General features: G+C 41.4%; 1 protein-coding gene across 1 annotated transcript; it reads right to left on the reverse strand.

Annotated features, from left to right (window-relative positions):
• Positions 1 to 5,740: 5,740 nt before the first annotated feature.
• On the reverse strand, positions 5,741 to 22,501 carry rgs7bpa (regulator of G protein signaling 7 binding protein a). Its single transcript, XM_035786215.1, has 6 exons — positions 21,542 to 22,501; positions 18,557 to 18,723; positions 10,659 to 10,789; positions 7,878 to 8,022; positions 7,706 to 7,776; positions 5,741 to 7,578 (listed from the first exon to the last, which is right to left on the reverse strand). The coding sequence occupies exons 1-6, from the start codon at positions 21,689 to 21,691 to the stop codon at positions 7,487 to 7,489; spliced, it is 756 nt and encodes a 251-aa protein (XP_035642108.1). The 5' UTR covers positions 21,692 to 22,501; the 3' UTR covers positions 5,741 to 7,486.
• Between the last annotated feature and the right edge of the window lie 951 nt (positions 22,502 to 23,452).

Genomic DNA, 23,452 nt, shown 5'->3' on the forward strand with positions numbered 1-23,452 from the left:
CACTGTGACTGACACTCCATCCCTGTTCTTGACTAGCTGCCTGTTAGCTCTGTGAAAGGCAGGCCAGGCATATGTGTGTGTGTGTGTGTGTGTGTGTGTGTGTGTGTGTGTGTGTGTGTGTGTGTGTGTGTGTGTGTGTGTGTGTGTGTGTGTGTGTGTGTGTGTGTGTGTGTGTGTGTGTGTGTGTGTGTGTGTGTGTGTGTGTGTGTGTGTGTGTGTGTGTGTGTGTGTGTGTGTGTCCGTGCGAATGCTTGTGTGCACACAAGCTGCAGTACACACTACCATTACCCTCAAACCTCCATTACTGGCTGCAAAACAACTTTTCCTTAAATTCAGCAGCACACAGATGTATCAGATATTGAATGCAGCCACACACACACACTTGGAATGATTTACAAAGTAAATATCCAACTATTAGGTTATTATCAAAGATATAAAAGCTGGAATTACAATCAAACCCACAATTTTTACCCAGTGTTAACAAAACACTGTCTGCACACACGCCTGCAGGCATGCACACACAGTTCTTACTCCGAATTAGGAAATTAAGCATTTCTCATGAATACCTTTCCTATGCACTTCTCAGTAGTTGGTATTCAGATTTATCTTATGAAGGTGCATAACGGGCTCTGCAGATGTGGTCCCATTGCGCACGCTGATTAAATGTTATTCAACCGCTGAAAACTCTTCCAATTGTTGGCCAACAGATTCTCTCCTGGAGTTTTCATTCAATAGGCTTTTCAGTACATTTATCTTAAGCCATCCCTTTAAATACGGTGTACCTTTTAGTTAGGATTTTGACAACAGACTAGAATATATATAGAACAGGTTCAGAATATTAGGGATAAATGAAAGAAAGCCATTTAAATATGTGCACATTGTTCCAGGGAATTATATTCTGTTTATGCGTGCTTAACTCGGGTCGGAATCAGGCCCAACCTAATATGCAGACACACAGTGACCTCCAGTGGTATGTTCAGTTCTGTGCACTGGTGCAGAAAGCAGCTGGAGACTCATATACACCCTTTTCCCGGCTGCGTCATGAAAAGTTGCACGTACAGTTCCAAATCAGAAAGCGGTTTATTTACATCAAATCAAATGAAAATGTATGTAAATACAATCACGTCCGACTTTAGATGCAGCTCATACAAGTTAGCGAACACGTAATCAATTGGTTATCATCTACACCATCGCAGATGTCATCGAAGGCTTGATTACCTAGCAAGCTGCCAATCTAGCAAGCAGGGGAAAATATTACAAATGGAGCTAAATAAAGCCAGGAGAATAATATACTTGTTAAACATAGCTATAGCCATCAGTCTTGTGTGTTTACATCACTCATTGGTCATCACTCACTGCTAAGTTTGTCAAGGTCAACAGTTTATAAGCTACTGCAGGGCTTTTTGTTGCATGCATATGCTTGCATCACTTGAACGTGACATTTGCTTATGAACAAAAAATGTATCTCTATACTGCAAGACTGGCATGGCCAATAGAGGTGTTGACTAACAGAGGCAGAATAATAGAAGAAAAAACACTCAATGACAATAGTGTTTTTACTTATGTTGTAGCTAAATGAGGGCCTATCCCCAATAGGCTAGCCAATGTATAATTTGAACAATGGATGTCCAATATTTCTTACAAAATACTGCATATTTTTGTCCTGTAATTCACCAAGCCAGCTGGACCTTCTCAGTGGGCTTGGCTGTGCTGACCTCAGGCAGACATGTGTGTGTGTCTGTGTGTAGGGGAGTGGAGGGTGGGGGCAGTGTGTGTGTGTGTGTGTGTGTGTGTGTGTGTGTGTGTGTGTGTGTGTGTGTGTGTGTGTGTGTGTGTGTGTGCGTGCGTGCGTGCGTGCGTGCGTGCGTGCGTGCGTGCGTGCGTGCGTATGTGTGGGTGCGGCTTGCATCATCTGTCCGACCCATGTGAGAGAGTGATACCAAACATTTTTGTTTCAAGCGAGCAATGTACCAGAGCACGAACCCTTGTCCTGAGACGCCCTTATGGGATTTTTCCCAGACAAATTGTCTTCTCATTACTTCCTGTATCATTGAGGGAAGGAAATACATTGGTTCTGATCATTTGGATTAGCCCAGTATCAATCTAAACTTGACACATGATTCTGAGGATTTCTTATAACATTTGTATTCAAATGGATAATCGCTAGATGTCCACATGACATTAAGTTGTATCTTCACATCTGTTGGCTTAATCTAAACTGAGCCTATGAGTTTGAATATGGATGAGCTGTCTCCACCCAGCGGATAGAACACTCCTTCACAGGAATCTGGGCTTCTGGGCCATTTGGGAATTGATGCATGGGACAGTGCACACTGTCATTGGGACAATGATGTAGACAACAGGGAAACAACACAAAGATCTTAAAGCATGCCACTGAGACATGGAACCAGACTGCAACTTGGCTCAAACGTGCCCGAACATCTTCTAGAAAGTAGGACGGCCAATTGATTTGAGCCAGTTGATCATTGTAATATCATTTGAAAATACTACCAATACTTCCCGAGGAATGCTGTCTATGAAAATATAGTTCCAGAAGTGTGTGGTGCCTCATTGTTTCTTCTTATAAGGCCCGATTCAGACGTAGGATAAGTAAATCAACATGTGTCACTTAACATGTGCTACTTTGAAAGAAATGTCACATAACAGGGACACTTAAAGACCCTTCAGAACCCATAGCGGCCGTCAACGGCCATCCTTTGAACTACTATAGCGAACGGCCTTGTTTTTCTAATAATAATACCTTTGTCAATATTTGCAAATGCACTTGCTAACAACCTGTTGTCTTATTCGCGTGGCTGCTGTCATCGATCAGAGACAGGAAACAGGGTATGCTGTCATCGATCAGAAACAGGAAACAGGGTATGCTCAAAATGACAGCACTGAAGCGGCAAAGACCTTTCACTGTGCATGAAGCTGTATCTATGTTGGATGGTGGTGAAAGCGATGATGATGTCGAGGTGAGTGAAGTAAGTAAACAGCAGATACACGTTTGCTGTTGTTGATGTTTGATGCTGTGAAATTTGGGGAATAGCTCACAGATGATTAAATCCTGTCATCCGTCAACAGGTGGATACAGGCGGGCACATCAGCAGTGGAGCAGTGTTTAGCTGTAGGCCCTGTGTAGTCAGCTAAACGGTTGGTCTTGGTTCTACCGAAGTAATTCACATGGAAACGACCCAAGCGTCGTGCTATAGCTGGCTAGCTAGCTAGCTAACTGTCAGGTTTGTCTGTCAGGCTACGCTAGCTAGAAAAGCTGTGTGGCTGTAAATGTGGGCTTTGCTCGTGAAGCGTCAAGCTGTCACTTCCATTACCTAACATTAGCAATACAGACAACCAGCTAACTAGACACAAAATAGAGATGAGAGTAATTTGTGTTTATCTGTTGGACTTGGTTGTCATGGTTTGTCATGTTTGCTAGTTACAGATATTCATATTTCTTATTATTTGACAGCTTGCTTAGCTGTCGTGTTATGGAAGAAGCCTGCACAGTGGAGCTCAAATTATATTGATTTTCAGTGATATATCTTTACATAGCCAGCTAACAAGTTGTTTGTTTTGTCCTGTTTCTACCAGTGCTATTCAATTGGAAACTGTCCCAGTTAAATAACTATTCAACTAGTTGTCTGTCAGGCAAGAGTTGAGTGGAGTCAGCAGCATTGTGCTTCGTTCGCAACGCTTTCACTTGAACGTCTCACTCCCCCCTACAAAGACTACCAGCTAACTAAGTCATCTGACCATGGGTCTTGAAATGTGTGTACCAGATATAGCCTTTACGGTTATACTCTAACCCTGCTGGTCATCTATGAACATATTTATTTATTTGTGTGTGCTCTATCCTGTCTGATTATCCATCAGTCTGAAAAAAACATATACGCACACAATGAACAGAGAAACAATCCTCACCACTAAGGGCTTTATAAAAATTATTTTGATTGATTGATTGAATGCAAGTGCTGTGTGTGTGTGTGTGTGTGTGTGTGTGTGTGTGTGTGTGTGTGTGTGTGTGTGTGTGTGTGTGTGTTTATGTGTCATGGGATTTCATTGGCTGAATGAAAGTGCTGTATAGCATTATGATTTAGTTTAGTACGACACTTGCAGTATATATGGATATATAGGATCCCCATTGGCAATTGCACATGCAGCGTGTGTATGGCTGAAAGAAAAGAAAGAAAGAAAGAAAGAAAGAAAGAAAGAAAGAAAGAAAGAAAGAAAGAAAGAAAGAAAGAAAGAAAGAAGAAAGAAAGAGTGGAAGGGAGAGAGAAAGAGAGATTGTTTGTGTGAGTGAAAGAGAGACAGAGAGAGAGTGAGAGTCAGGTCTCAGCAGCAGAAGGCAAGGGGGAGAGAATTTAGAGATGATTGGAGGGACAGAGATGTGGAGCGAGGAGGAAGTGGAGCTAGAAAGATAGTGGAGGGAGAGAGGAAGAGGAGTGAAGAGGAGAATCAATCAATCAAATGTTTTTATAAAACCCTTCTTCCATTAGCTGATGTAACAAAGTGCTGTACAGAAACCCAGCCTAAAACCCCAAATAGCAAGCAATGCAAGTGTAGAAGCACGTTGGCTAGGAAAAACTCCCTAGAAAGGCCGGAATCTAGGAAGAAAACCTAGAGAGGAACCAGGCTATGAGGGGTGGCCAGTCCTCTTCTGACTGTGCTGGGTGGAAATTATAACAGAACATGGCCAAGCTGTTTCTAGATGACCAGCAGGGTCGAAGAGAGGAAGAGGAGAGTGAAGAGAAGAGTGTAGAGTGAGAGGAGAGTGTAGAGGAGAATGGAGGGGAGCGGAAGAGGAAGAGGAGAGTGTAGAGTGAGAGGAAGAGGAGAATGGAGGGAGAGAGGAAGAGGAGAGTGAAGAAGACAGTGAAGAAGAGGGAGAGGAGAGTGAAGAGGAGAGGAACATAGAGAGGAAGAGGAACATGGAGAGGGAGAAGAGGAGGAAGAGGTAGAGCACACCAGAGATGGGAGCCTAGGTGTCCATGGAGTGCATCTTCCCCAAGTCCAACCTTTCACCCTTGTACCACACAGCTTACTTCATGCAATGTGTCCGTCCCATTTGTTGAGTTTGGATCCGAAAAGCGCATGTACCTACATAGCTGCTTAAAGCGGTTGTGTGGCATTTTGCTAGTTAAGTATGGTACCCTAACGACGGTGTCATACGATCAGTGAGGGGACCATGCAAATGCCCCTTCCCAGAAATGCAGGCACTGGTCCCTGAAGGACCAGAAAGTAGGCTACCATTTCAACATGTTGTGTCAGGCCTGGTCTGTACTAAATCTTATTGAGAAATAGTCTCTGAATAGTTGTTAGCATATTTACATTCTTGCAGAAGTAAGAATCATTGTCAATGACGTAGCCTACTTTGTGTGGGTTTTGAAATACTTTCTGAATATTGTCTGGTCACATTTGAGATTTTTTGGTACATTTTACTATATTGTTTGTTGTGGTGAGTGTTAGTTTTTTGATAGTGTCTTTACAAAGAAGACAAAATTAATGTTAATCCGATTGTCATATTAAAACCTCTTAAGGATTTTATTTTGTTACTTACAACCTCATGCTAACCACATTAGCCTACGTTAGCTCAACCGTCCCACGGGGGTTATACCGATCCTGTAGAGGTTTTAAAGTCTTAAAATCCTGGACTACATCTTTAAGTAAAGGTCAACTTATCTCAAGTCTGAATAGGGCCTTATAAAGAATTAAAAGAGACTAAAAAACAGACCAGTCAGTTTAAATAAAAAAAAGTTTATTAACAATGTAAAATAACATAACTTTTTATTTCAGCTTTGACTACAGTACTGTACCTTCTCCATTGCCCTACACATTTAGCATTATTATTAATAAGCAAGACCCATGCTGAGTCCCCACTGCCCCGCACTGACTGTGCCTTACAGAGAGAGACGCCACCTGCTTATGCCAACCAAGACTTCACCACACTATCCCAACCTGGAAAATAATTCAGAGCGCATCGCTTAGAGAGTATGTATATACACAATTCTAAGGTCTCAATTTAAAGAAAGATATTGCATGTGCAAAGGAGTTTCTTTTTGAGTATTGTATAGTATATTCCTCCTTGAAGATGGAAAGTAAAAGTTGGGTGCAGGTGTTTTGTTCCTGGAAGACTAAAATAAAAGGTCAGTACAGAAAGTACAGGAACGGCAAGAAATGGAAAACAGAGAGCGAAACACAAGACTTTCTGTGCTCTGGTCTGCTCCATACCTTCTATCTAGCAGTGTGTCCATATATACTGCAAGTGTTGTACTTGGTAACATTGTTTTTGACACCAACTTGCAGATCATATTGTGTCCCACACACACCATTCATTCATCAATTCAGCTTTATGAAAGAAAATAATGTTGACAGTAGCTATGTTTCCATTAACTTGTCAATTTGTTTCAATTTTACTATCTTGTGTCGATAAAAACAGCTGGGCATAATGACGTCACACCTAAAAAATAAAAATAAATCTGTTAAAACCTAACGTGTCGAATAAAATGTAGTGGTTGAAGTGTTTCCATTACCCATTTAGGCAAATGACACATTAATAAATTGGCAACAGCCTGTATGCCAGCTATTTGTTTCATGTCTCAGGTAGCCCGCAAAAGCCAGCATGGAAAGAATACAATAATTTACTAATATTAGCCATATTTGAAACTTTCACTCCTGCAGATCTGAAATAATTGGATTGTGAAGCTTTCCTGCCAACCAGAAAAGCAAGGCGAAACAATTCAGGTATTCTTGAAAGTCAGGACAATATCTGCCATTTCCATTACACGTCGCAATATTTTCTTTTGCGACTTTGCCTTTGTCGAATAAACCTGGGTCAATGGAAACCTGCCTACTGTTTCAAATGGTCCCTTCTCTCCTGAAAACCTCTGACAACAAAACTCTGACAAAAGGGAAAATCAGTTGTAATACATTTAAAATATGTTTATGACTCTTCGTTTCATTACATTGCAATTACAATTAATCTTTGTATTACAAAATTAAATGATAAAAATGGGGTAGGTAGCCTTTTTAACAAAAGAGAGAAATGTAATCGTATATTGGAAATGGCAGTAATAGATCGGTGGGAGACACAAGTGGTGAAGGATTGTGGTTAATGGTGTCTTTGTTGCCAAAGTAATGCTTCACGTGATGCGTTGTTCATCACACATACATAACAGTGTCATAATTGCATCATACGGGTCATAACACGTTCAAAAACATGACATACTATGCTATTTCCATTATGGGGCACTGTTATGACTGTCAATATCTTATGACACTATGTCATAAAGCAAATAAATATATTGGTCATGACAGGCAAATATAAGTCATTCTAGTTAACATAAGTTTTTATAAAAATGTTGTCACATTTTTGCATGTCTTATGACACTACGATTGTCTTTGGACACTTATGGTTGAGCCATGAACTACACTTCCAAGTAAAACGTCACCGTTGCTCCTTCAACCCAGGAAGGCGGGGCCCTTAGCTGGTTACCAGGCAACAGAGCCCAAAGAACCGCCTCTTCCTCTGTCCGACCAGTGGGTAAGGAGTCAGGTTCAGCAAGCTGCTGTCATCTGGGTACAAACACAGACAAGACAATTAGAAGTTCAAACTCATCTCAAAGTCATTTCTACGGTGTATTTAACACACATAAGATCCAAGCATATAGAAACCCTATGTGCGCTCCAGTCGAGGCCCTACCTTGGTTCTTCAGTGGTAAAGGCATCGTCTCCCTGAGTTTACTGAGAAGGTTCTTCATCTCTCTCATGTCCCTATGAAATCATATTTACATAGTGCTAATATGTGTCTTGCTGATGTATTCAGAATTATGGTAATAACACCAACGCACGCACACACACATTATTAGGCCCACCTCTCAGTATTGTCTATGTCTGTGGCGACTAGCCAGCAGAGCTGATGACAATCCATTGGGGAGGAGGAGGTGTCTTCTAGAATGGGTATGTCTGAGCTCTCATCTACCTTACTGTCAATCCTGGAAGGCCCACAGGAATCTTTCCCTGGAACACACACACACACACTTAATAATAATAGTAATGTAACAGTAATTACATGTTTTACACAGTAAACAGTAGGGGTGTAATAGTTCACCAAACCCAAAGTTCGGTATATACAGTGCCTTGCGAAAGTATTCGGCCCCCTTGAACTTTGTGACCTTTTGCCACATTTCGGGCTTCAAACATAAAGATATAAAACTGTATATTTTTTGTGAAGAATCAACAACAAGTTGGACACAATCATGAAGTGGAATGACATTTATTGGATATTAACTTTTTTAACAAATCAAAAACTGAAAAATTGGGCGTGCAAAATTATTCAGCCCCTTTACTTTCAGTGCAGCAAACTCTCTCCAGAAGTTCAGTGAGGATCTCTGAATGATCCAATGTTGACCTAAATGACTAATGATGATAAATACAAACCACCTGTGTGTAATCAAGTTTCCGTATAAATGCACCTGCACTGTGATAGTCTCAGAGGTCCGTTAAGGCGCAGAGAGCATCATGAAGAACAAGGAACACACCAGGCAGGTCCGAGATACTGTTGTGAAGAAGTTTAAAGCCGGATTTGGATACAAAAAGATTTCCCAAGCTTTAAACATCCCAAGGAGCACTGTGCAAGCGATAATATTGAAATGGAAGGAGTATCAGACCACTGCAAATCTACCAAGACCTGGCCGTCCCTCTAAACTTTCAGCTCATACAAGGAGAAGACTGATCAGAGATGCAGCCAAGAGGCCCATGATCACTCTGGATGAACTGCAGAGATCTACAGCTGAGGTGGGAGACTCTGTCCATAGGACAACAATCAGTCATATATTGCACAAATCTGGCCTTTATGGAAGAGAGGCAAGAAGAAAGCCATTTCTTAAAGATATCCATAAAAAGTGTCGTTTAAAGTTTGCCACAAGCCACCTGGGAGACACACCAAACATGTGGAAGAAGGTGCTCTGGTCAGATGAAACCAAAATTGAACTTTTTGGCAACAATGCACAACGTTATGTTTGGCGTAAAAGCAACACCCTGAACACACCATCCCCACTGTCAAACATGGTGGTGGCAGCATCATGGTTTGGGCCTGCTTTTCTTCAGCAGAGACAGGGAAGATGGTTAAAATTGATGGGAAGATGGATGGAGCCAAATACAGGACCATTCTGGAAGAAAACCTGATGGAGTCTGCAAAATACCTGAGACTGGGACGGAGATTTGTCTTCCAACAAGACAATGATCCAAAACATAAAGCAAAATCTACAATGGAATGGTTCAAAAATAAACATATCCAGGTGTTAGAATGGCCAAGTCAAAGTCCAGACCTGAATCCAATCGAGAATCTGTGGAAAGAACTGAAAACTGCTGTTCACAAATGCTCCCTCCAACCTCACTGAGCTCGAGCTGTTTTGCAAGGAGGAATGGGAAAAAATGTCAGTCTCTCGATGTGCAAAACTGATAGAGACATACCCCAAGCGACTTACAGCTGTAATCGCAGCAAAAGGTGGCGCAACAAAGTATTAACTTAAGGGGGCTGAATAATTTTGCACGCCCAATTTTTCAGTTTTTGATTTGTTAAAAAAGTTTGAAATATCCAATAAATGTCGTTCCACTTCATGATTGTGTCCCACTTGTTGTTGATTCTTCACAAAAAATTACAGTTTTATATCTTTATGTTTGAAGCCCGAAATGTGGCAAAAGTTCGCAAAGTTCATATATATATATATATATGATTTTGGGGTCACGGTTGCAATACAGTGGAAAAATGAAATTCAACAGTTCTTTGGCATAATACGTTAAATTAAAAAGCACCCTATTTGTGGCCCAAGTCCAGTTTATGTGACATCATTCACAATGTTCCTGGCATTGTCTATTGTGACAGGGACTGTTATTTTGGGCCTCAAATAAAGGTCTAAAAAGTTGGACTAGTTCTGAAATGGAAATGGGGCTTTCCCACCCGGACAAATATGCATAAATACATTTTTCAATATAGATGTTGTCGGATCCGCGTGAGGGAAGCAGCAGAAAAGCCCATTTGTAAGCTATTTTACTAACTAGACCTGATACAGTGCAAGGAAGAGCAGGCTAATTGAGTCTGCATGGGCCTTCTTCCTGTCCTACAGTTACAAATAACTACACTTCCATTCAGATTAAATAGCAGCCTACCTGTTGGCTCTTGTTAGTTATAGCATATACTTCTCATTTAACTTTGAATTCCTTTTCATTATGTGCACATAGGCTGTAGTTGTTTTAACGTATTCAGCTCAGATTTACTTACGAGGTAATGGCATGCAACACAGCGTAGGCAAAGCCTACAAGCCTAGTGTTTTTATTTTTTTTGTAAACAAAATAAATTATGTATTCATTCAGGTTCACAGTGTGGACCGAACTGAGGTCCTCGTGCCGAACCAATCGGTACAAATATCTGTAGCATTACAGCCCTAGTAAACAGTGAATTGTAGCTGAAATTGGATTGGATTTGAATCTGTGTAAAGATATCAAGTGTTCTCTAGCTGTCCTGTGCAGCTTCAGGGATCCCATCAGACAAGCAGACCTATGTAGGCTTCACGTCTCTGGCTATGATAGTGCTATAAAGGCTCTACGTCAGGTTATAATTTCATGTTGTTTTTTTTTCGTGAGGCATTCCCTACCTTTCCTGTGGAGCTGCAGGGACCCCAGCAGACAGACAGACTTGAGCATCTCCGTGATGTACATCTCCAGACAGCATTGCAGCTGGATGAAGAGCCTGCAGATCTCTGGGTGGATCTCTCCGTCCTCAGGCCTGTGGGACCAACACACAAATGGCAATCAATATCGAGATTACCCATGAGATAAGATGTTTACAGATGAATAAAAAAAATGAAAAAATGAAATGTCTTAAGTCAATAAGTATTCAACCCTTTTGTTATGGCAAGCCTACATAGGAGTAAAAATTTGCTTAACAAGTTGCATGGACTCACTCTGTGTGCAATAATAGTATTTAACATGATTTTCTAATGACTACCTCATCTCTGTACCCCACACATACAATTATCTGTAAGGTCCCTTAACCGAGCAGTGAATTTCAACCACAAAGAGCAGGGAGGTTTTCCAATGCCTAGCGAAAAAGGGCACCAACACAACACAACACATCATTGAGTACTACACTTAATCTTTTTAAGCATGGTGTTGTTGGCTGCATCATGTTACGCATCATGTTATGTGTATGACTCCAACACCATCATTCCGTTTGCAGACAACACAACAGTGGTAGGCCTGATCACTGACAACGACGAGTCAGCCTATAGGGAGGAGGTCAGAGACCTGGCCGGGTGGTGCCAGAAAAACAACCTATCCCTCAACGTAACCAAGACTAAGGAGATGATTGTGGACTACAGGAAAAAGCAGGACCTCTACACCAGGCGGTGTCAGAGGAAGGCCCCGAAAATTGTCAAAGACCCCAGCCACACCAGTCATAGACTGTTCTCTCTACTACCGCATGGCAAGAGGTACCAGAGTGCCAAGTCTAGGACAAAAAGGCTTCTCAACAGTTTTTACCCCCAAGCCATAAGTCTCCTGAACAGGTAATCAAATGGCTACCCGGACTATTTGGATTGTGTGCCCCCCCCGGCCCCTCTTTCTACGCTGCTGCTACTCTGTTTATCATATACAGTGGGGCAAAAAAGTATTTAGTCAGCCACCAATTGTGCAAGTTCTCCCACTTAAAACGATGAGGCCTGTAATTTTCATCATAGGTACACTTTTTTATTTCACCTTTATTTAACCAGGTAGGCTAGTTGAGAACAAGTTCTCATTTACAACTGCGACCTGGCCAAGATAAAGCATAGCAGTGTGAACAGACAACAACAAAGTTACACATGGAGTAAACAATTAACAAGTCAATAACACAGTAGAAAAAAAGAGAGTCTATATACATTGTGTGCAAAAGGCATGAGGAGGTAGGCGAATAATTACAATTTAGCAGATTAACACTGGATTGATAAATTATAAAATGGTCATGTGCAGGTAGAGATACTGGTGTGCAAAAGAGCAGAAAAGTAAATAAATAAAAACAGTATGGGGATGAGGTAGGTAAATTGGGTGGGCTATTTACCGATGGACTATGTACAGCTGCAGCGATCAGTTAGCTGCTCAGATAGCAGATGTTTAAAGTTGGCGAGGGAGATAAGTCTCCAACTTCAGCGATTTTTGCAATTCGTTCCAGTCACAGGCAGCAGAGAACTGGAGGGAAAGGCGGCCAAATGAGGTGTTGGCTTTAGGGATGATCAGTGAGATACACCTGCTGAAGCGCGTGCTACGGGTGGGTGTTGCCATCGTGACCAGTGAACTGAGATAAGTTGGAGCTTTACCTAGCATGGACTTAGCACTTCAACACTTTACCTAGCACTTCAACTATGACAGACAAAATGAGAAAAAAAAATCCAGAAAATCACATTGTAGGATTTTTAATGAATTTATTTGCAAATTATGGTGGAAAATAAATATTTAGTCAATAACAAAAGTTTCTCAATACTTTGTTATATACCCTTTGTTGGCAATGACAGAGGTCAAACGTTTTCTGTAAGTCTTCACAAGGTTTTCACACACTGTTGCTGGTATTTTGGCCCATCCCTCCATGCAGATCTCCTCTAGAGCAGTGATGTTTTGGGGCTGTTGCTGGGCAACACGGACTTTCAACTCCCTCCAAAGATTTTCTATGGGGTTGAGATCTGGAGACTGGCTAGGCCACTCCAGGACCTTGAAATGCTTCTTATGAAGCCACTCCTTCGTTGCCCGGGCGGTGTGTTTGGGATCATTGTCATGCTGAAAGAGCCAGCCACGTTTCTTCTTCAATGCCCTTGCTGATGGAAGGAGGTTTTCACTCAAAATCTCACGATACATGGCCCCATTTATTCTTTCCTTTACACGGATCAGTCGTCCTGGTCCCTTTGCAGAAAAACAGCCCCAAAGCATGTTTCCACCCCCATGCTTCACAGTAGGTATGGTGTTCTTTGGATGCAACTCAGCATTCTTTGTCCTCCAAACACGACGAGTTGAGTTTTTACCAAAAAGTTATATTTTGGTTTCATCTGACCATATGACATTCTCCCAATATTCTTCTGGATCATCCAATGCTCTCTAGCAAACTTCAGACGGGCCTGGACATGTACTGGCTTAAGCAGGGGGACACGTCTGGCACTGCAGGATTTGAGTCCCTGGCGGCCTAGTGTATTACTGATGGTAGGCTTTGTTACTTTGGTCCCAGCTCTCTGCAGGTCATTCACTAGGTCCCCCCGTGTGGTTCTGGGATTTTTGCTCAAAGTTCTTGTGATCATTTTGACCCCACGGGGTGAGATCTTGCGTGGAACCCCAGATCGAGGGAGATTATCAGTGGTCTTGTATGTCTTCCATTTCCTAATAATTGCTCCCACAGTTGATTTCTTCAAACCAAGCTGCTTAACTATTGCAGATTCAGTCTTCCCAGCCTGGTGCAGGTCTATAATTTTGTTTCTGGTGTCCTTTGACAGCTCTTTGGTCTTGGCCATAGTGGAGTTTGGAGTGTGACTGTTTGAGGTTGTGGACAGGTGTCTTTTATACTGATAACAACTTTAAACAGGTGGCATTAATACAGGTAACGAGTGGAGGACTGAGGAGCCTCTTAAAGAAGAAGTTACAGGTCTGTGAGAGCCAGAAATCTTGCTTGTTTGCAGGTGACCAAATACTTATTTTCCACCATAATTTGCAAATAAATTCATTAAAAATCCTACAATGTGATTTCCTGGATTTTTTTTCTCATTTTGTCTGTCATAGTTGAAGTGTACCTATGATGTAAATTACAGGCCTTAAGTGGGAGAACTTGCACAATTGGTGGCTGACTAAATACTTTTTTGCCACACTGTATATCTCTGGTTAATAAAGCCAAATCAACATATTTATTAAATTGTGTATTGGAGAGCGGTGGTAATTCAGTCAACTTCTGCAAAGTGGTCAAATCTTTGAAACAAAACCCCACCCTCTTGTTGCCACCGCAGGTTAGGACATACTAGTCCCATACTAGACCAAATGTTTGTGTGTAGTGTATAACCATTTTGATTCAGCTGGCCACCTGTTTGAAAGGATAGTCTATAAAAATGTATGTCATTCCAAAACAGGCAGTCCTTTTGTCACCTCAGAAAAGATTGTAAATTAATGATGCTCTAACAGACTCACATCATTTATTTTCATTTCAACCATTTGATGTCTATAATGTATTAAGTACCTTGCTAAAGATTGATGTAAAACATCCACAGGGTTGATTCACCTGACCCCTTCTTACTACCGCTCTCTGCCCCACTCATTGTTGAATCTTTAACCTGTATTTTTTACTTAATAATTGCTACTGGTGTTATCCCTAAGATTTGGAAAGAGGCACATTCATGTCCTCCCCCTACATACAGTAAGGGCAAAAATCCTTATTGCCCAATCTTCAAGTTATCTTGACTAGACAAGGTATTAGAATCCCTGACCAAATCCCAGTTAACTTCTTGGCGAACCCAACCCGTTAGCGGGATCATTTTCATCAACATCCGCTGAATTGCAGAGTGCCAAATTCAAATTAAATAACTAAAAATATTTCATTTTTATGAAATCACAAGTGCAATATAGCAAAACACAGCTTAGCTTGTTGTTAAACCACCTGGTGTGTCAGATTTAAAAAAAGCTTTACAGTGAAAGCTATCCAAGTGTTTATGTAAGGACATCTCTCTCAGCAGATAAAACATTAAACAGCTAGCAGCAAAGTAGATTGGTCACGAAAGTCAGAAAAGCAATAAAATGAATCGCTTATCTTTGATGATCTTTGGATGTTTGCACTCACGAGACTCCGAGTTATACAATAAATGTTCCTTTTGTTCCATAAAGATTATTTTTATATCCAAAATACCTCCATTTGGTTTGCGAGTTATGTTCAGTAATCCACAGGCTCGAGTGGTCACAACGGGGCAGAAGACATTTCCAAATAGTATCCGTAAAGTTTGTAGAAACATGTCAAACATTTTTTATAATCAATCCTCAGGTCGTTTTTACAATAAATAATCGATAATATTTCAACCGGACAGTAGCTTTTTCAATAGGAGAGAAAATGTCTGCTCCAAGCTGTTGGCGCATACAAAACTCTGCTGACACCTAGCCATCCAATGACGCGATGTGATCGTTCTCGCTCATTTTTCAGAATAAAAGGCTGAAACTATGTCTAAAGACTGTTTACACCATGTGGAAGCCATAGGGAAAGGAATCTGGTTGATATCCCTTTAAATGGAGGGAAGGCATGCAATGGAACAGGGAGTTTTCAAAATAGAAGGCAGTTCCTCTGGATTTTCCTCAGGGTTTTGCCTGCAATATCAGTTCTGTTATACTCACAGACAATATTTTGACAGTTTTGGAAACTTTAGTGTTTTCTATCCTAATCTGACAATTATATGCATATTCTAGATTCTGGGCCTGAGAAATAGGCAGTTTCATTTGGGTACTTTTTTCAAGAACTTTTTAACTTCTCACTCTATTTTAAATATGTCCTAATCTGTTTTTAGATCTGGACATATCACTGTTTCAGCCACTATGCTTGTTTAAGATGTGTTAAATTACCTAGATCATATAAAACATTGTGCTGCCTTATTTATAGACCTTTCCAAGGCATTTGACACCATTGACCCTTCCCTACACATTCAAAAACTGGATAAGGAGTCTTGCAAATGGTTTAAGAACTATTTGACAGACATGACACAATGTGTGCCTTCTGATGGTGTCAAGTCTAGATTCCTTGATATTATGAAGTGTTGATTTTGTTACCTGTTCTCGTTACTGTTTACACAAATTACATTGGTCTATGTATTAAATCCTGTAATATTCATCTGTATGCAGACAATACGGTTATGTATGCCATTACATGTTGACCAAGCTTTGTTAAAGCTGCAATCTGATTTTGGCGGTCCTATTCTGTGAGCTTGTGTGGCCTATCACATTGCAGCTGAGCCATTGCTGCTCCTAGACGTTTCCACTTCACAATAACAGCACCGACAATTGACCGGGGCAGCTCTAGCAGGGCAGAAATTTGACGTACTGACTTGTTGGAAAGGTGGCATCTTATGATGAGGCCACGTTGAAAGTCACTGAGCTCTTCAGTAAGGCCGTTCTACTGCCAATGTTTGTCTACGGAGATTGCATGGCGGTGTGTTCGATTTTATACACCTGTCAGCAACGGTTGTGGCTGAAATAGCAGAATCCACTAATTTAAAGGGGTGACCGCCTACTTTTGTATACAGTTGAAGGTTTACATACACCTTAGCCAAATACATTTAAACTCAGTATTTCACAATTCCCGACATTTAATCCTAGTAAAAATTCCCTGTTTTAGGTCAGTTAGGATCACCACTTTATTTTAAGAATGTGAAATGTCAGAATAATAGTAGAGAGTGATTTATTTCAGCCTTTATTTCTTTCATCTCATTCCCAGTGGGTCAGAAGTTTACATACACTCATTTAGTATTTGGTAGCATTGCCTTTTAATGATTTCACTTGGGTCAAATGTTTCAGGTAGCCTTCCACAAGCTTCCCATAATAAGTTGGGTGAATTTTGGCCCATTCCTCCTGACAGAGCTGGTGTAACTGAGTCAGGTTTGTCGGTCTCCTGGCTCGCACACGGTTTTTCAGTTCTGTCCACAGATTTTCTATACGATTGTGGTCAGGGCTTTGTGATGGCCACTCCAATACCTTAACTTCGTTGTCCTTAAGCCATTTTGCCACATCTTTGGGAAGTTTGCTTTGGGTCATTGTCCATTTGGAAGACCCATTTGAGACCAAGCTTTAACTTCCTGACTGATGTCTTGAGATGTTGCTTCAATATATCCACATCATTTTCCTCCCTCATGATGCCATCTATTTTCTGAAGGGCACCAGTCCCTCCTGCAGCAAAGCACCCCCACAACAGGATGCTGCCACCCCCGTGCTTCACGGTTGGGATGGTGTTCTTCGGCTTGCAAGCCTCCCCCTTTTTCCTCCAAACATAACGATGGTCATTATGGCCAAACAGTTCTATTTTTGTTTCATCAGACCAGACCATGTCCCCATGTGCAGTTGCAAACCGTAGTCTGGCTTTTTATGGTGGTTTTGGAAAAGTGGCTTCTTCCTTGCTGAGCAGCCTTTCAGGTTATGTTGATATAGGACTCGTTTTACTGTGGATAAAGATATTTTTGTTCCCGTTTCCTCCAGAATCTTCACAAGATCCTTTGATGTTGTTCTGGGATTGATTTGCACTTTCTGCACCAAAGTACGTTCATCTCTAGGAGACAGTACGCCTCTCCTTCCTGAGTGGTATGACGGCTGCGTGGTGCCATGGTGTTTATACTTGCGTACTATTGTTTGTACAGATGAAAATGTTAACTTCAGGCATTTGGAAATTGCTCCCAAGGATGAACCAAACTTGTGGAGGTCTACAATTTTTTTGTCTGAGGTCTTGGCTGATTTCTTTTGATTTTCCCGTGATGTCAAGCAAAGAGGCACGGAGTTTGAAGGTAGGCCTTGATATACATCCACAGGTACACTTCCAATTGACTCAAATTATGTTAATTAGCCTATCAGAAGCTTCTAAAGCCATGACATAATTTTCTGGATTTTTCCAAGCTGTTTAAATGCACAGTCAACTTAGTGTAAGTACACTTCTGACCCACTGAAATTGTGATACAGTGAATTGCAAGTGAAATAATCTGTCTGTAAACAATTGTTGAAAAAATTACTTGTGCCATGCGCAAAGTAGATGTCCTAACCGACTTGCCAAAACTATAGTTTGTTAACAAGTAATTTGTGGAGTGGTTGAAAAATGAGTTTTAATGATTCTAATCTAAGTGTATGTAAACTTCCGCCGTCAACTGTGTATAGTGTACCCCTTATCTCACCTCACTTGCTCACATCGTATATAGACTTGTTTCTACTGTATTATTGACTGCATGTTTGTTTTACTCCATGTGTAACTCTGTGTCGAACTGCTTTGCTTTATCTTGGCCAGGTTGCAATTGTAAATGAGAACTTGTTCTCAACTTGCCTACCTGGTTAAATAGGTGAAAGGTGAAATAAAAATACATTTAAAAAAAACTCACTTCCCTGCTCAAATATAAAAATCTGAGATACCAAATCCGTTGGGCAGCGTTGGTTTACTCTTGAGGTCCCACTTGTCTCCACAAAGTTTGGTAAATCCTACCTTTTTGTTTTAATTGAACATAGTTATGGAATACCTTACAAAACAAATTACAACGGGATTCCTGTGGTAGATAGGGTCATTAAAAACTCTGTTGGCAAATAATTTAATACATAAAAAAAAACATGCATGTCCATAGTGTGTTCTACGCTGCAATCACAAAAATGTACAGATCAGTCAGATCAAAAATCAAGGCTCACACAAGGCCACTCTAAACTGAAAGCAGAGTCTGAAACCAAAGTAACATTTCCAAGCCGAGGTTTTAAATGAAGGCTGTGGCCCATGTCTGTGAGAGAGAACAATAGTTGTCTTTCAACACCAGGGACAGCGACAGCGTCTTACCCCGAAATGACTGACAGGCTCTGGTGTGCAGCTCTTGCCATCTCACAGCCTTTAGTTCGCGTCTTGTGCATCTCGGCCCGTATTGAGGGGCAGTCGACGGAGATCTCGCCAATGGAGATGACCAGTTCACGATACAGGGCCACAAGTGTGTTAAACTCCTGGACGATCTGGGGGGAATGAAATAAACATGATTTAAGATTATTTGGACCTCGGATATAGGTTCCTCTGTCACGAGCCACAGCAAGACCTTGCAAAGTTCTTCCATGTAAAGTGCATTCGGAAAGTATTTAGATATCTTGACTTTTTCCAACAAATTTTACGTTACAGCCTTATTCTAAAATGGATGAAATGCCCCCCGATCAATCCACACACAATACCCCATAATGACAAAGCAACAACTGTTTTTTAAATTGTTTTGGCCAATTTATAAAAAATAAACTGAAATATCACATTTACATAAGTATTCAGACCCTTTACTCAGTACTTTGTTGAAGCGCCTTTGGCATTGATTACAGCCTTGAGTCTTCTTGCGTATGATGCTACAAGCTTGGCACACCTGTATTTGGGGAGTTTCTCCCATTCTTTTCAGATCCTGTCAAGCTCGGTCAGGTTGGATGGGGAGCGTTGCTGCACAGCTATTTTCAGATCTCTCCATGGATGTTCGATTAGGTTCAAGTCCGGGCTCTGACTGGGCCACTCAAGGACACTCAGAGATTTGTCCTGAAGCCACTTCTGCATTGTCTTGGCTGTGTGCTTAGGGTCGTTGTCCTGTTGGAAGGTTAACCTTCGCCCAGTCTGAGGTACTGAGCACTCTGGAGCAGGTTTTCATCAAGAATCTCTCTGTACTTTGCTCCTTTCATCTTTCCTTTGATCCTGACTAGTCTACCAGTCCCTGTCGCTGAAAAACCTCCCCACAGCATGATGCTGCCACCACCATACTTCACCTTAGGGATGGTACCAGGTTTCCTCCAGATGTGACACTTGGTATTCAGGCCAAAGAGTTCAATCTTGGTTATATCAGAACAGAGAATCTTGTTTCTCATAGTCTGAGAGGCTGTCATGTGCCTTTTACTGAGGAGTGGCTTCCGTCTGGCTACTCTATCATAAAGGACTGATTGGTGGAGTGCTGCAGAGATGGTTGTCCTTCTGGAAGTTTCTGTCATCTCCACAGGGGAAATAATATTCTGGAGTTCTGTCAGAGTGACCATTGGGTTCTTGGTCTCCTCCCTGACCAACGCCCTTCTCCCCCGATTGTTCCATTTGGCCAGATGGCCAGCTCAAGGAAGAGTCTTGGTGGTTCCAAACTTCTTCCATTTAAGAATTATGGAGGCCACTGTGTTCTTGGGGACCTCCAATGCTGCAACAAAAAAAAAAATTGGTACCATTCCCCAGATCTGTTCCTCCACACGATCCTGTCTCAGAGCTCTATGGACAATTACTTCGCCCTGATTTTTGCTCTGACATGCACTGTCAACTTTGGGACCTTATATAGACAGTTGCCTTTCCAAATCATGTCCAATCAACTGAATTTACCACAGGTAGACTCCAATCAAGTTGTAGAAACATCTCAAAGATGATCAATGGAAACAGGATGAACATGTGCTCAATTTGGAGTATCATAGCAAAGGGTCTGAATACTTATGTAAATAAGGTATTTCTGTTATTTATTTGTAAAAAAAAATGTTAACACATTTCAACAACAAAAAAATGTTTTCGCTTCATCATTATGGGGTATTGTGTGTAGATTGACGAGGGAAACATTTTTTTTTAAATACATTTTAGAATAAGGCTGTAACATATCAAAATGTGGCAAAAGTCAAGTGGTCTAAATACTTTACAAATGCACTTTAGGTTAGATATTACAGGCTACTGTAAACATATGTGGGTTTCTCATGGGGAATTGTAAACATTTCACCAGCAGACAGTCACAATTAGGCCTACTTGCGACAGCAGTTGCCAGAACAACATATTGACTTGTAGGTTAGATCATAGCAATAGTCATCCTTTTTTTCACAGGCGGGCTGTCAATTTAGCAGCTTTAGGTTTTTACAGTGGGCACACAATGAAGACTTCCGCACTGCAGGTTCAATAAAACTACCTTAGCTATTCAGCACCATCCTATGGACAGCAGCTCCACGCCTTTCAGTCCATTGTTCCTCTCTAAACCAGAGCATATCTTGAATAAATTGACAGCCATTTCCAAAAGAGCACTGATCCCTGAACATGGGTATTATTGTAACCTCAACAATACAAAAGATAGGCTAATCAATATTGATGCCTAACAACATTAGGTATATAGGATATGAAATGACAAAGTGAACGTACCTATGTACAATTAATTCATTATTAATTGATGACAACACATTATGCTAAGTTCGGGCTATGTGCATCGAACGAAGTAGAGCATTGAATCCTTTGGACGGGACAACGCTTTTCATTTCTACCAGCGCTCGAGACTCAGGAGCATTCTGCTGTTCTCCGGGTACTGAGACTCAATGACGTTCACTGGTGCACAGTATGAGCGGGGAGAGAATACATATGGACGGTTCTGCAAACACCTGTCAAATCAGTGGCCATCTGCGTCCGTCAAAACAGAGCCGTTAGACAACACTGTAAAGTAGGCGATATTGGAGATCACCCCAAATCCTCGTCCGTCGGGCATTCAACACTTGACGCTCCAAAATGCAAATCCCACCATCGCAATCAATGACAAAAAAACGTGTAAAAAAACATGAGCAGGTCAATTTGTATTCTCTGCAACAACCGCAACGCAAATGGATTTAATTTGCACCAGACAATAGGCCCACATACAATGGAGGGGGGCATTTGCAGTTTGTTGCAGTTTAAACAGCCAATATCAGTGCAAACGGATGAAATTACTTTCAAGAAAGAAAGAAAGAAAGGGGTGGATGAACACGCGACTTTAGCTGCAACATGCAGAGGAAATAAACATTGTGAGGTAAATGGCGCGAGCTCGATACCTACCATTCTACAGTCTGTCACGGCGCGCTGGGCTTTGCGTGTGCTCTCCGTGCTCTCCCTCCTCTCCGGGTCTCGGTAGGAAGCCTTGCCGATCTGGAAGATGTTCCCGGCGGATCTGGGGCGGTTCTTGCGCCCATTCGGTGCAGAACTCATGCATACACATCCAGTAGTAAAACAGCTCTAATACAGAACGTTAAACCCCACCACCACCAATATCCTGTTATCTCTGTCGTTTGTGGGCTAGGCTGTTTTGGTGACGAGACAGTTTATCTGTGGTTTATTATTGCTCTCTCTCTACCTCTCTCTGCTGTCTAAGAAAAAGCTGATATGTTTTTCTCTCTAAGAAAAAGTCTAAGAAAGTCTAAGAAAAAGCAGAAATGTTTGCAGGCATTCCTCAGAGCGCAGAAGTACCGGATGAGCGCTCGCGACTCCTCTCCGCATTGCCTCGACTGCAAAGGGGGCGCGAGTCACCTTCACTACAGCTGATAGTATACGGTAACCGAAGCCTATGTACACACCCGACCCGGGATCCAGCGAGCTGAAGTGTCCTTCCTAGCGCACCGTCGCTGTGTTGGTCAGTGGAAAGCAATCGCATTCACTGGCATTCACCAAATGCAACAATTTCTTATAATTGCGCGTTTCCATTAAACACTAATAAGACGGATTGAATAGGATCATCAGCAATGTATGCAAACCCTCTCTTTTGGAAACGCAAAAACGTTTAAATAAAAAAAAGCAATGTCACTTAATGCAATTCTAACACCTGCTTCATCACTAACCCACTGGAAACCGACTGGAAATCTATTCCTGGTTGCCAATATGCCGATTTTGTTCCCAAGGTCTTTTTCTTCGAGTTTCTCCAGCGTGTATCTAACCTTGCCTTGGTGAGACAAGAGACGAGCGGAGCAGTTGCTACAGGCCTGACGTGGCTGGCAACACTGCACACCCATAGGGCAGGAATACTAACTAATAGGACCCAGCAAACCAGACTCACTGATATAGGCTAGCCTATAGGCTCGGCTGAAATGTGTATTCTCATTAGGCTCGAGTGAAATGTGTATTCTCGTTAAATAGCCTAGTCTAGGCCGAACATGGACATTGGTTATAATATGAAACAACTAACTGTAGGCCAATTTGAAAAAATAAATTAAAGGTATGACTATTAGGCTAAGTCTGGTTCATCCCAGTTTATAGACTTAACCAAAATTCAAAGAAATGTTCGTTTTGTAAGTTTAATTAATTAACGTTAGTTTGTGACATGGTCAAATATCAGTTAAAACAGGATATCGAGATGACGTCTGGACCTTTATGTGTCGACCTACAATAGATTAAATTCAGTGTCCAAAGTGCATTGCTACAACACCGCTTGCACCTGAACACAGTGTTTTGCGTTTGTTGATGTTTTTTTTTTTTGTAATATTTAATTACCTAGGCCTGCCGGTATAAATTGTAGAAATGTGTTGGTTGCTCATTGCGTCTCTTGCGCTTCTCTTCAGGGTGAGTGACCATTTATCTCCAAGGAGACAAATTCAAGTTAACAACACGCAGTTGGCTCTAGTGCGTCCTCTACGCAAAAACAAAGGCAAAAGACAGGAGAGCAAGTTCTGCAACAATCACCAGCAGTAGCCTAATACAAATGGATGACAATCTCTCAAGTTTGGAAACAGAGGTACCATGTAACAAACCGGAAGTAGTTCTCACTGTTTTACACATTAATCATGTGACCGAAATAGAAGCAAGTCCAGAATAACTGGTTGGCGGAGCCACAAGGTAAAGGTTAGCTAGCTAACGTTTTGAAAAAACACTTAGGCCTAACTAACTTGAACTTCCGTTGGCTGGATCAAGTCTGGTTGAAATTTCACTCTGTCTAACGTCGGGCAATCTAGCTAGCCTTTGTAAACATTAGAATTTCAC

Source organism: Oncorhynchus keta, chromosome 14, assembly GCF_023373465.1.
Source record: "Oncorhynchus keta strain PuntledgeMale-10-30-2019 chromosome 14, Oket_V2, whole genome shotgun sequence".
Lineage (NCBI taxonomy): Eukaryota > Metazoa > Chordata > Actinopteri > Salmoniformes > Salmonidae > Oncorhynchus > Oncorhynchus keta.

Coding starts and splice junctions, on each gene's coding strand:
- rgs7bpa (XM_035786215.1), bottom strand. CDS start 21,691: ATGAGTTCTGCACCGAATGGGCGCAAGAACCGCCCCAGATCCGCCGGG. Junction 18,724..21,541: donor CCGTGACAGACTGTAGAATG/GTAGGTATCGAG, acceptor CATTCCCCCCAG/ATCGTCCAGGAGTTTAACAC. Junction 7,777..7,877: donor GACATAGACAATACTGAGAG/GTGGGCCTAATA, acceptor ATGATTTCATAG/GGACATGAGAGAGATGAAGA.